Source organism: Malaclemys terrapin, chromosome 20 (assembly GCF_027887155.1).
Source record: "Malaclemys terrapin pileata isolate rMalTer1 chromosome 20, rMalTer1.hap1, whole genome shotgun sequence".
In the NCBI taxonomy this organism is placed as follows: Eukaryota; Metazoa; Chordata; order Testudines; family Emydidae; genus Malaclemys; species Malaclemys terrapin.
The window spans coordinates 1,984,899-1,998,367 of NC_071524.1; the positions used below are offsets into that span (position 1 = coordinate 1,984,899).

General features: G+C 56.5%; 1 protein-coding gene across 1 annotated transcript; it reads left to right on the forward strand.

Annotated features, from left to right (window-relative positions):
- Positions 1-6,257: 6,257 nt before the first annotated feature.
- On the forward strand, positions 6,258-10,155 carry ZNF865 (zinc finger protein 865). Its single transcript, XM_054009896.1, has 2 exons — positions 6,258-6,298; positions 7,356-10,155. The coding sequence occupies exon 2, from the start codon at positions 7,374-7,376 to the stop codon at positions 10,095-10,097; it is 2,724 nt and encodes a 907-aa protein (XP_053865871.1). The 5' UTR covers positions 6,258-6,298; positions 7,356-7,373; the 3' UTR covers positions 10,098-10,155.
- Positions 10,156-13,469: the final 3,314 nt, after the last annotated feature.

The following is a 13,469-nucleotide window of genomic DNA, read 5'->3' on the forward strand; positions in this document are numbered from 1 at the left end:
GAAAGGAAAAGAGAAATAAAGATCTAAGATCCAACCCACAACCCCCATGCTGACCCCTTCAGCTTCACGTCTTACAGTGGACTCTCTTCAGAACAATCCGACCTAGTGGGTAGAGCACTGCACAGGGCTGCAGCAAACCTGTTGTGCCTCAGTTTCTCCCTCTGCCAAAGTCTCTCTTTTGTGAAGCGCTTTGCAATCTACTGGTGCTATACAATAATTATTATGATCTCCAGTTCGTTGCCACTTTATGTTGCTCTGTTGAGTCTCCAAAATGTCCAGATAAATTCTTTTCTGTGTAAAAATTACAATTTTTGCAAATGGAAAAATTGTTGACCAAAAAAAAAAAAAACCTCTCTTCAAGGTGGGGTTATTTATTTATTTATTCGTTCTTATTGCCAGTTCACATCGGCCAGTGTGGTCCCAGGGAAGCGTTGGTCCAAAATGTAAAGATCATTTTCTAAAAAAAGTAAAATAAACATCAAATTTTTATTTTCCAAAATTACAATTTTTGGTAAAGAAACAATTAAAAAAAATGAGTTCATGGTTGTTATATTTTCTTCTCTTGGCAGTTTGAAGTTGGTCAGTTTAATGTCTCTGTGGTATATGTTCCACATTTCTAATAAAATTATTTGTTTTAGAAAACCCCATTTTGAAAAATTACAATTTTTTGCACCTCCAAAATTTTTTATTTAAAAAAAATCAACTCAAGGTTTTTTGTTGATTGGTTTTTGTTGTTTCCTCATTGCCATGTTGGATTGGTCAGTTTTGTCACATGGTAGCCCATTTTCCCCCAAAAAATCGGTCCAAAATTTTTTAATAGCTAATTTTCCAATTTGCAAAATTTACATTTTTGGCAACCACAAGAGTTTTGATTTAAAAGAAATCTCTTCAAAGTTTCTACTGTTTTTTTTCTTTCATTCTCCGCTTTGGGTTGCTCAGTTTGGGCACATGGCACTTAACTCCTTGGCTGGCATTTTAATTTGTCCAACTTTTAAAAAATCATTTTCTAAAGGAAGATCTCATTTTAAAAAAATACAGATGTATGTTTGCTTTTTAAAAGAAAATCAGTAGAAAATGGAGGGGTGTATGTGTGTGAATAGGTCCAGCTCGAAAACCAAAGCAACAAAACCTCCTTGTACATTTTTACCAATTTTTTTTTAAACATTTAATTTTCTTCAAGCTCTGGTAATGGAGTCTTTTCTGTTAAATCTGGGAGGAGAGTCTTTTTGACATAAGAAAAGTTTTAAATAATTTTTGGGGGCTATGTTAGATAGATAGATTAGATGGATGGGGTGGATGAAGTGGATGGGGATAGATAGATGGGGTTGATGGGGATAGGGTGACCAGACAGCAAGTGTGAAAAATAGAGACGGGGTGGGGGGGTAATAGGAGCCTATATAAGAAAAACCCCAAAATTGGGACTGTCCCTATAAAATGGTCACCCTCGATGGGGATAGAGAGATTAGATAGATAGAGGAGGGGGATGTAGATAGATGATAGATGGGGTGGATGAGGATAGATAGATGGGTGGATTAGATAGAGGGGTGGATGTACATAGATAGATAGATAGAGGGGGTGGATGGTGATAGATAGATTAGATAGGGGGATGTATGGGGATGCATAGCTGGATAGATAAGAACATAAGAACAGCCGCACTGGGTCACACCAATGGTCCATCTAGCCCAATATCCTGTCGTCTGACAGTGGCTGGGGCAAGGGCTTCAGAGGGAATGAAAAGAACAGGACAATTAACGAGTGATCCTTCCCCCGTTGTTCAGTCCCAGCATCTGGCAGTTAGAGGTTTAGGGACACCCAGAGCATGGGGTTGTGTCCATAACCAGCTTGGCTAATAGTCACTGATGGACCTGTCCTCCAGGAACTTATCTTGTTCTTTTTGGACCCCAGTTATACTTTTGGCCTCACAACATCCCTTGGAAATGAGTTCCACAGATTGACGGGGTGTTGGATAAAGAAATACTTCCTGTTACTTGTTTTAAATCTGCTGCTTATTACTTTTATAGGGTGACCCCTGGTTCCTGTGTTATGTGAAGGAGTAAATAACACTTCCTTATTCACTTTTTCCACACCAGTCATGATTTTATAGACCTCCATCATATCCCCCCTTAGTCGTCTCTTTTCCAAGCTGAAAAGTCCCAGTTTTATTAATCTCTCCTCAGACGAAAGCTTTCCCAGCCCCCTGATCATTTGTGTTGCCCTTCTCTGCAGCTTTTCGAATTCTAATGTACCTTTTGTGAGCTGGGGTGACCAGCATTGCCCGCAGTATTCAAGATGGGGGCGTACCGTGGATTTATACAGTGGCATTAGGATATTTTCTGTCTTATTATCTATCCCTTTCTTAATGGTTCCTAACACTCACTTAGCCTTTTTGACAGCCGCTGCACATGGAGTGGATGTTTTCAGAGAACTATCCACAACGACTCCAAGATCTCTTTCAAGGGTGGTAACAGCTAATTTAGACCTCATCGTTTTGTCTGTAGAGTTGGGATGATGTTTTCCAATCTGCGTTACTTTGCATTTATCAACATTTAATTTCATCGGCCATTTTGTGGCCCAGTTCACCCAGTTTGGTGAAATCCCTTTGTAGCTCTTCGCAGTCTGCTTTGGACTTAACTGTCATGAGTAGTTTTGTATCAGCTGCAAATTTTGCCACGTCACTATTTACCAGATCATTTATGAATATGCTGAACAGGACTGGGCCCAGTACAGACCCCTGGGAGACACCACTATTTATCTCTCTCCACTCTGAAAACTGACCATTTATACCAGTGGTCCCCAACCTTTTTCATCTGGCGGGCGCCAGACGACGAGCCACGGAGGACCGTGGCGGCGGACAAGCATCCGCCGAAATGCCGCCGACAAGTGGCAACGTCAATAGGCGGCACCGCTGAAATGCCACCGTCCAGCAGCGTCACCCAGAGGCGTCGCTGCCAAAATGCCGCCGAAAATCGGTGGCATTTCAGCGGTGATGCCTCTGGATGACGCTGCTTCTCGGCGGCGTTTCGGCGGATGCTCGTCCACCGGCCAGTACGCAAGCACATTTAGACGCCATGACACCCACAGGCACCGCGCTGGGGACCCCTGATTTATACCTACTCTTTGTTTTCTGTCTTAACCAGTTAGTAATCCATGAGAGGACCTTCCCTCTTATCCTATGACTGCTTAGTTTGCTGAAGAGTCTTTGGTGAGGGACCTCGTTAAAAGCTTTCTGAAAGTCCAACTACACTATATCCACTGGATCCCCCTTGTCCACATGCTTGTTGACCCCCTCAAAGAATTCTAGTAGATTGGCGAGGCGTGATTTCCCTTTACAAAATCTGTGTTTACTGTTCCCCAACAAATCATGTTCATCTATGTGTCTTCACAATTCTGTTACATAAGAACATAAGAACGGCCGTACCGGGTCAGACCAAAGGTCCATCTAGCCCAGTATCCTGTCTACCGACAGTGGCCAATGCCCAGGTGCCCCAGAGGGAGTGAACCTAACAGGCAATGATCAAGTGATCTCTCTCCTGCCATCCATCTCCATCCTCTGACAGACGGAGGCTAGGGACACCATTCCTTACCCGTCCTGGCTAATAGCCATTAATGGACTTAACCACCATGAATTTATCCAGTTCTCTTTTAAACTCTGTTATAGTCCTAGCCTTCACAACCTCCTCAGGTAAGGAGTTCCACAAGTTGACTGTGCGCTGCGTGAAGAAGAACTTCCTTTTATTTGTTTTAAACCTGCTGCCCATTAATTTCATTTGATGACCCCTAGTTCTTGTATTATGGGAATAAGTAAATAATTTTTCCTTATCCACTTTCTCCACATCACTCATGATTTTATAGACCTCTATCATATCCCCCCTTAGTCTCCTCTTTTCCAAGCTGAAGAGTCCTAGCCTCTTTAATCTCTCCTCATATGGGACCCGTTCCAAACCCTTAATCATTTTAGTTGCCCTTTTCTGAACCTTTTCTAGTGCCAGTATATCTTTTTTGAGATGAGGAGACCACATCTGTACGCAAGATTCGAGATGAGGGCGTACCATCGATTTATATAAGGGCAATAATATATTCTCAGTCTTATTCTCTATCCCCTTTTTAATGATCCCTAACATCCTGTTTGCTTTTTTGACCGCCTCTGCACACTGCGCGGACATCTTCAGAGAACTATCCACGATGACTCCAAGATCTCTTTCCTGACTTGTAGCTAAATTAGCCCCCATCATATTGTATGTATAATTGAGGTTATTTTTTCCAATGTGCATTACTTTACGTTTATCCACATTAAATTTCATTTGCCATTTTGTTCTTTATTGTAGTTTCAGCTATTTGCCTGGCACTGAAGTTAGGCTTACCAGCCTGTGTTTGCCAAGATCACCTCTGGAGCCTTTTCGGTGTCAAATTTGCTATCCTCCAGTCATCTGGTACAGATGCTGATTTAAGTGACAGGTTACGTACCTCAGTTAGTGGGTCTGCAATTTCCTATTTGGGTTCCTTTAGAACTCTTGGGTGAATACCAGCTGGGTCAGGTGACTTATTGCTGTTTAATTTATCAATTTATTCCAGAACCACCTCTAATGATACATCAATCTGGGACAGTTCCTCAGATTTGTCATCTAAAAAGCTAGCTAGCTAGACGGGGTGGATGGGGATGGATAGCTAGGTATTTAAAAGTTCTTCTCATACTCTTATGTAGGCTTGGAAGGTTTAGGTTTTTTATAGATCAATGTCAGTAAATGTCAATTTCACTGCGCACACACAGAAAAAATACTTCCATTGATAATAAATCTAAATTTGCAGCCAGGCAAAGTAGGAAAAATGCTGCTTGAAAATTTTTTAGAGTTTGGCTTAAGGCTCTTTGCTTTGTATATTTGGACATGTGATGTTGACAATTTGCGTTTTAATGGTTATAACACTTTAACTTTTTTGCATCTCAGCGGCTACTGCCGTTAAATAATTATTGTCTGGCCCTCCCTGTGCCAGAGACCTTCCCCCATCATTCCCCACCGCCGTGAAAATTGAAATAAATAAAAATGCTTAAAAATAAATAGAATGAGTACTTGTGGCACCTGAGAGACTAACAAATTTATTCGGGCATAAGCTTTCGTGGGCTAAAACCCACTTCATCGGCTGGTTCTTTTTGCTGATACAGACTAACACGGCTACCATTCTGAAACCTTAAAAATAAATGTCGATATTGCCCATTGAACAAAATAAAATCTGAATTCTGCCAAGCCCGCACTTCTGCTGGATCTGGGCTGGGTTTGCACTTTGTGTATGGTTTCTAAACGCATTTTGATGGGTGTTTTTTTAATTACTTTAAAAAGTGCAAAATCTCCCTCTCAGTTTAAAGTCTTTATTTCTGAAACACACGCACAATAAATCAAACGATCCATTAGAAAAACTCAGATCAAATCTGATTTTTAAAAATTCAATTCCCCCCTCCCCCACCAATCACCAAAAAATGGCAAAAAAAAGCAACACGTTTGTCTGGAAAACTTTTACTGTCAAAAAAGGGCTTTTCGATTAAAAAATGGTGTGTGTGGGGGGTTCTAGCCCCAGAACAACAGACAGGCTGGACCAGTGGCCTCAACTAGCCCAATATCCCAGCCCCAACCCCCCCCAGAGAGCCTGTTATGGGAGAAGGTGGTGCCCCCAAAGCCCCTGCCATGGGGGGGGGACCCCCACAGAACCCCAGGCTGGAGGAGGAGAGACTGGGGGAGCCTGGGGTTTTGTGGGGGTGGAAGGAGGGAAATCGGTTCTCTCCCGGGGATCTAGTGGTTGGGGGGGGGGGGGCTGGGAGCCAAGACTCCTGGGTTCTCTCCCTGGATCTGGGGTGGGGAGTAGTGGGTTGCGGGGGTGCGGGGGAGCCCGGACGCCTGGGTTCTCTCCCCGCTGACGGGGGGGGGCGGAGGGGGCTCGGACGCCTGGGTTCTCTCCCCGCTGACGGGGGGGGGCCGGGGGGGGCTCGGACGCCTGGGTTCTCTCCCCGCTGACGGGGGGGGGGGGCGGAGGGGGCTCGGACGCCTGGGTTCTCTCCCCGCTGACGGGGGTGAAGCGCAGAGCGCGGCCCCCGCTAGGACCCGGCGGCGGCGGAAGTGGGGCGGCCCCAGTGAGGTGGGGCCGGGCCGGGGGGGCCGGTTCCGTCTCCGGTGGGGGCGGCGCTTCCGGCCGGGCCTGTCCGAGCTGGGATCCAGCAGCGGCCCCCCCCCCGGCCCGCAGCCCCCCAGCCCCGAGCCCAGCCCCCCCGGAGTCCCCCCCGCCCCCCGCCCGGAGCCGGGGCCCCCGAGAGGTGAGTGACCCCCCCCGAGCCCCCCCCCCGTGTGTGATCCAGAGATCGCCCCTCCCCCATAGCCCCTCCCCCACAGGCACCCTCAGCCCCTCCCCCAGCCCCATAGCTCCGCCCCTCCCCCATAGACCCCCTGTCCCTCCCCCATAGGCACCCCCAGTCCCTCCCCATAGACCCCGCCCCTTCCCCACCCCCTCCCCCCCACAGACACCCCCGTGTGTGCCCCATACACCCCCACAGCCCCTCCCCCACAGACACCCCTGTGTGTGCCCCAGACACCCCCCACTTCCCCTCCCCCACAGACACCCCCATGTGTGCCCCGTACACCCCCACAGCCCCTCCCCCACAGACACCCCTGTCTGTGCCCCGTACACCCCCACAGCCCCTCCCCCACAGACACCCCTATGTGTGGCCCGTACACCCCCACAACCCATCCCCGGAGGTGAGTGATCACCCATAGATAGCGGTACAGCTCCTATCCGTGCACCCCATACAGCCCCCCCCACACACCTCCTTCCCCCTCAGCCCCTCCCCACCCCAGTACCCCCCGACTCCTTCAGTAAGGCTTGTTACCCTTCGCCCCACCTCAGTCCCTCATAAATCTCCCCCCCTTGTGAGAAAGATAAGTGAGCCCCCCCCAGCCCGTACACGGACCACATCCCCCCCCAGTCTATCCCCCATGAACCCCTATGCACCCCTCTTCCTGGCCATGGATTTGTATCCCCCCAATGCTCCGCCCCGCTGATAAATAACAGTGATAAAGTGCTGAGTCCCCGTGTAGCCAGTCCCCGCCCCCCCTCCGAGGGGCTCTGTCCCAGTGCCGGGCGAGGGGTCCCCGTGTAACCAGTCCCCGCACCCCACCTCCCGGGGCTGCGTCCCAATGCAGGACGAGGGGTCCCCGTGTAGCCAGTCCCCGCCCCCACCCCAGTGGCTGGTGTGAATTGATCTCATGCATTCGGAGTGCACGGGGCGTGGGTGGGGGGGGTCCTCAGGTGGGGCGGGCGGCCTGACCCTGCTCTAACCCCCCCGCCCCGCTTCCCTCCCTGCCCCCTCCCGGCAGCGTCCCTCCCTGGAGGAGATGGAAGCGAATGCGAGCGACGAGGGCGTCCATTTCCAGAGCTACCCCTTCGACTTCCTGGAGTTCCTGAACCACCAGCGCTTTGAGCCCATGGAGGCCTACAACCAGGAGCACGCCAAGGCCGTGGCCTCGCTGCCCTGCCCCCAGCCCCCCTACGAGTATCCCCCGCCGCCCGCCGGCGCCCCCCACTTCGACCGCCCCGCCCCCACCAAGCCCAAGGACTTCAAAGCTGAGGGCCCCGCCCCCTCCGCCTCCGGCACCGCCCAGCCCAAGAAAGCCGAGCCCGGCACTGGCCCCCCGCAACAGTACAGTGCCGCCACCGTACCCGCCGCCCCTCCGCTCTTCGACGGGGCGGGGGCTTTCGGCGCCCCCCAGTGGGGCATCGTGGACCTCTCGGGGCACCAGCACCTCTTCGGGAGCCTCAAGCGGGGCGTGGGCGCGGCCCCGGCCCCGGCGGCCCCGGCCGACAGCCCGGCCGGCAAAGACGACAAAAACTATTTCCGGCGGCTGAAGTACTTCATCGACCGGCGCTTCCCCTGCGGCGTGTGCCAGAAATCCTTCAAGCAGTCATCCCACCTGGTGCAGCACATGCTGGTGCACACGGGCGAGCGGCCGTACGAGTGCTCTACCTGCGGCCGCACCTACAACCACATCTCCAGCCTCATCCGCCACCGGCGCTGCCACAAGGAGCCACCTGAGGCCGGCCCGGCCGCCGCCGCCGCTGCCGCCCACCTGCCGCCACCAGCCCCGGCCACCGAGCCGGCCGGGGAAGGCAGCCCCAGCCCGGCCCAGCCCGACGGCCCCTTCACCTGCTCCCTGTGCTGGAAAGTCTTCAAGAAGCCAAGCCACCTGCACCAGCACCAGATCATCCACACTGGCGAGCGGCCCTTCAGCTGCTCCGTCTGCGAGAAGAGCTTCAACCGGCGCGAGAGCCTCAAGCGCCACGTCAAGACCCACTCGGCCCTGCTGCGGGTGCCCTGCGGCGTCTGCGGCAAGGAGTTCCGGGACGCCGCCTACCTGCTCAAGCACCAGGCCTCCCACGCCGGCCCGCGCCCCAACTACAAGTGCGACGTCTGCGGCAAGGCCTACGCCGCGCCCCAGAGCCTGCTGCGCCATCGCCAACTCCACGAGGGGGCCCCCGCCCCCCCCAAGGATGCCCCGGCCACCGACTCGGCCCCGGCCGCCTACCAGGGGCCCTTCCTGCTCCCCAATGAGTCCCCCCACGCCGAGGGGGAGGCCAAGGCGGCTTTCGGCAACGCGGCGCTGCTGGGGCCCCACCCGCTGCTGCTGGGGGCCGGCAAGAGCTTCTGCTGCGGCATCTGCGGGCGCGGCTTCGGCCGGCGGGAGACGCTGAAGCGGCACGAGCGGATCCACACGGGCGAGAAGCCGCACCAGTGCTCGGTGTGCGGCAAGCGCTTCCGGGAGTCCTTCCACCTCACCAAGCACCACGTGGTGCACACCCGGGAGCGGCCCTACAAGTGCGAGCTGTGCGGCAAGGTCTTTGGCTACCCGCAAAGCCTCACCCGCCACAAGCAGATCCACCGGCTGCAGCTGCCCTGCGCCCTGGGGCCCGCCGGCGCCCTGCCCGCCGAGGGGCTGAGCTACGGCTGCTCCGACTGCGGCGAGCGCTTCCCCGACCTCTTCCACGTCATGAGCCACAAGGAGGCCCACATGGCCGACAAGCCGTACGCTTGCGACGCCTGCGGCAAGTGCTTTGGCTTCATCGAGAACCTCATGTGGCACAAGTTGGTGCACCAGACGGCCCCCGAGCGGCTGCTGCCCGAGGGGGCCTGCGCCGAGGCCGCCCCGCCCCCCGGGCCTGCCGGCTGCCTGGAGAACGGGCTCCCCGGGGAGGTGCAGGCTGGTGCCGCCGCTGCCGCCGGCCTGGCCTCCCTGGTGGCCCCGTCCGAGGAGCACCCCATGATCCCCAGCGGGGAGCGCTTCACCTGCGGCATCTGCGGGCAGAGCTTCAAGCACTTCCTGGCGCTGGTGACCCACAAGTACGTGCACCTGGTGCGGCGCACGCTGGGCTGCGCCGTGTGTGGGCGCAGCTTCGCTGGTGCCTACGACCTCCTGCTGCACCGCCGCACCCACCTGCAGAAGCGCCACTTCAGCTGCTCCGTCTGCGGCAAGCGCTTCTGGGAGGCGGCCCTGCTGATGCGCCACCAGCGCTGCCACACCGAGGAGCGGCCCTACCGCTGCGCCGTCTGCGGGCGCGGCTTCCTGCGCTCCTGGTACCTGCGCCAGCACAAGGTGGTGCACACGGGCGAGCGGGCCTACAAGTGCGCCCTGTGCAACAAGCGCTTCGCCCAGTCCTCCAGCCTGGCCGAGCACCAGCGCCTCCACGTGGTGGCCCGGCCCCAGCGCTGCCAGACCTGCGGCAAGACCTTCCGCTACCGCTCCAACCTGCTGGAGCACCAGCGCGTGCACCTGGGGGAGAAGGTGTACCGCTGCGACCTCTGCGGGAAGAGCTTCTTCTACCTCTCGTCCATCCTGCGGCACCAGCGGGCCCACAACGCCCGCCGCGACCTGCGCTGCTCCGCCTGCCTCAAGCTCTTCAAGGACCCCAAGTACTTCAGCAAACACGTGCAGACCCACCAGGGCGGGCACCCCTTCAAGTGCAGCACCTGCGGCGAGGCCTTCGCCAACACCTACGGCCTGAAGAAACACCGGCACCTCCACAAGCTGGAGCGCCTGGCCGCCCTGGGCCACAAGGACCCCTGAGAGGGAGAGACGGGGGAGGGGGCAGGTTGGGGGCAGACCCCTTAGTGCCACATATCCACCGGGGTGGGGGGCAGGTTGGGGGCAGACCCCTTTAGTGCTATGGAACCACTGGGGGGTGTGGTAGGTTGGGGGGCAGATCCTTTAGTGCCATGTAATCACCGGGTTGGGGGGCAGACCCCTTAGTGCCACGTAACCACCGGGTTGAGGGGCAGGTTGGGGGGCAGACCCCTTAGTGCCACGTAACCACCGGGATGGGGGGCAGACCCCTTAGTGCCATGTGTCCACTGGGGTGGGGGGCAGGCTGGGGAGCAGACTCCTTAGTACCACTTATCCACTGGGGTGGGGGGCAGGTTGGGGGGCAGACCCCTTAGTGCCTCGTATCCAGTGGTGTGGGGTGCAGACCCCTTAGTGCCATGTAACCACCGGGGTGGGAGGCAGGCTGGGGGCAGACCTCTTAGTTTCACGTATCCACCAGGAGGGCGGAAGGTTGGGGGCAGACCCCTTAGTTCCACGTGTCCACTGGAGTAGGAGGCAGGTTGCGGGGCAGACCCCTTAGTGCCGCGTATCCACATTCTGTGGTGGCCCCCCCGTTTCCATGCAGGAACCTAGGACTCTGTGGCCCCCTTGGGTGACGGCGCCCTGCCCCACTGGAGGACATCTCGGCCCCTCCCGATTTAAGGGAGCTTCCTCCATCCCTGCTGATGGGCCACGGACTCCCTGCCGGGCAGAGGCTGCTGGACCTGGCACGGCCGAGGGGGCGAGACCCCCAGTACTTTCCTGGACCCGGCCCTCTCCCAGTGCCCCCCCGCATTGATGGGGGGAGTTTGGTGGGTCTCGCCGGCTGACTGTGCCCAGCGGTGTAGGCTGGGACCCCGGCGGACTGAGGTGGGCACGGTGCCCACCAAACGGCCGTCCCCCGGCCGGCATCTGGACAGCGGCACCCAGCCAGGGCTCGACACGGACAGGAGCAAAGGCCAGGGACACTCCGGGCTTCTCCCTCTCCACGCAACTGCCTGGAGCTAGGGCTGGCCAGGACCTGAAATCCCGCTGGAGGGGGGCCATGGCCGTCTGAAGGAGGCGCTCTCTGCAGGACCGTCGCTCCGGCCACCCACGTGGTGCACCCCGGAGCTGGAGACTAATGCTGGGGGGCTGCTTTCCCGCTGGCTGGTGACCCCCCTCCCAACTCCCTGTTTTGCAGGGTGGACGCAGGCCAGGCCCCAAGATGGACCGAGGAGCTGTGCCACGATTCGCTGGCAAAGCCCCCAGGCGGCTCTGCAGTGCCCAGCCCAGCAGGATGGGCCCTGGGGCGTCCTGGTGCCAGTGTGGAGCTGGTAATCAGGGCCGGGGGGGGGGGGGAGGGAGCTGGCTGTGCAGTGGGGCTGCCTCCCTCCGAGTGGGGCCAGCCCTGGGGCTCAGACCGCGGGGGCGGGGGGCTCTACCACAACGAACTCTCCAAAGGTCAGACAGGTCCTAGTGGCTGGATCTGGGGGTTAACCCAGCTGGTCGGAAGTGCATGGCCCAGGGGGCGGCTCTGTTCTAACCTGAACTAGCCAAGCGGAGCAGCCCCATGCGGGTGGGAAGCTCAGAGCCACGGCCAGACACACCAGGAGTTGCAGCAAATATCCCCAGTTCTGGCTAGCTGGCTACCCTTCCCTCCCTCCGTCCCCTTCCCTCCATCTCTCCCTCACTCCATCTGTCCATCCTGCCTTCCATCCATCCACCCCCATCCCCTCCCTCCATCTCCATCCCTCCATCTGTCCGTCACTCCATCCATCCCCATCCCCATCCATCCATCCATCTGTCCCTCACTCCATCCATCCCTCCCTCCATCCCCCTCCATACACCTCCATCCCCATCGATCCATCTGTCCCTCACTCCATCCATCCCCATACCCATCCATCCATCTATCCCTCCTTCCCTCCCTCCATCCACTCCATCCCCATCCACCCCATCCCCATCCATCCACCCTGATCCACCTCCATCACCATCTGTCCCTCACTCCATCCATCTCCATATCCATCCATCCATCCCTCCCTCTCTCCTTCCCTCCCTCCATCCACCTCCATACCCATCCCTCCCTCCCTCCATCCCCATACCCATAACCATGCCTCCATCACCCCATCCATCTGTCCCTCACTCCATCCATCCCCATCCATCCACCCCAACCCCATCCATCCCTCCCTCCTTTCCTCCCTCCATCCACCCCCATACCTCCAGCCATCCGTCCCTCCCTCCATCTCCTTCCATCCCCATCCCTCCATCTGTCCCTCCTTCCCTCCCTCCATCCACTTCCATCCATCTGTCCCTCACTCCATCCATCCTCTCTCCTTCCCTCCCTCCATCCACCCCATCCACCTCCATCCATCCATCCCTCCTTCCATCCACCCCGATCCACCTCCATCCATCCCTCTTTCTATTCCTCCATCCACCTCCATACCCATCCATCCCTCCTTCCATCCACCCCATCCATCCCTCCTTCCATCCACCCCGATCCACCTCCATCCATCCATCTCTCCTTTTATCCCTCCATCCACCTCCATACCCATCCATCCATCCACCTCCATACCCATCCATCCTTCCCTCCCTCCATCCACCCCATCCATCTGTCCCTCACTCCATCCATCCCTCCCCATACCCATCCATCCATCTGTCCCTCCCCATACCCATCCATCCCTCCCTCACTCCATCCCCGTCCCTCCCTCCATCCCCATCCATCTATCTATCCCTCACTCCATACCCATACCCATCCATCCCTTCCTCCCCATACCCATCCATCCATCTCCATACTTACCTATCCCTCTCCATCCCCACACTGGCTGTCTCTCCCCATATGCACCCATCATCCGTCTGTCTCAGTGGCTTTCTCCCTTGGGATCCACAGACCATGGCTAGGGATTTCCAAAGGGCTCTGCACCTCCATTCGAAATGTTTAGGGGTCCACAAATGAAACTGGTCTAGTGTATCCCTCGAACACCCACTCACAGCTCTTTGTGTTTCACACTCCTCTATTGATCTGACTCCTGGGTTCTCGCCCTGGCTCTGGCAGGGGAGTGGGGTCTAGTGGTTAGAGCGTGGGGTGGGGGAGACTGGGAGCCAGGACGCCCAGTCTCCTGGGTAGGGAGTGAGGTGGGGAAGGGCACCCCCAGCCCCATTGCAGCTCCTCCCATCTCGCTGGCCCCTCTCCAGGCGGAGGCAGCGAGCCGCCAAGCAGGGCAAACACCCACCCCGGCAGCTGCACCCTGGAAAGGGGGGGGTCGCAGGGGCCCCTGTGCTTTAGGCCACAGGCAGAGCGAGGACTCCAGCGGCTCCTACCGGAGATTGGCCATGCCCAGCCCCGCCGACTCCTCCCCTCCCATTTTGTTTTATAACCAC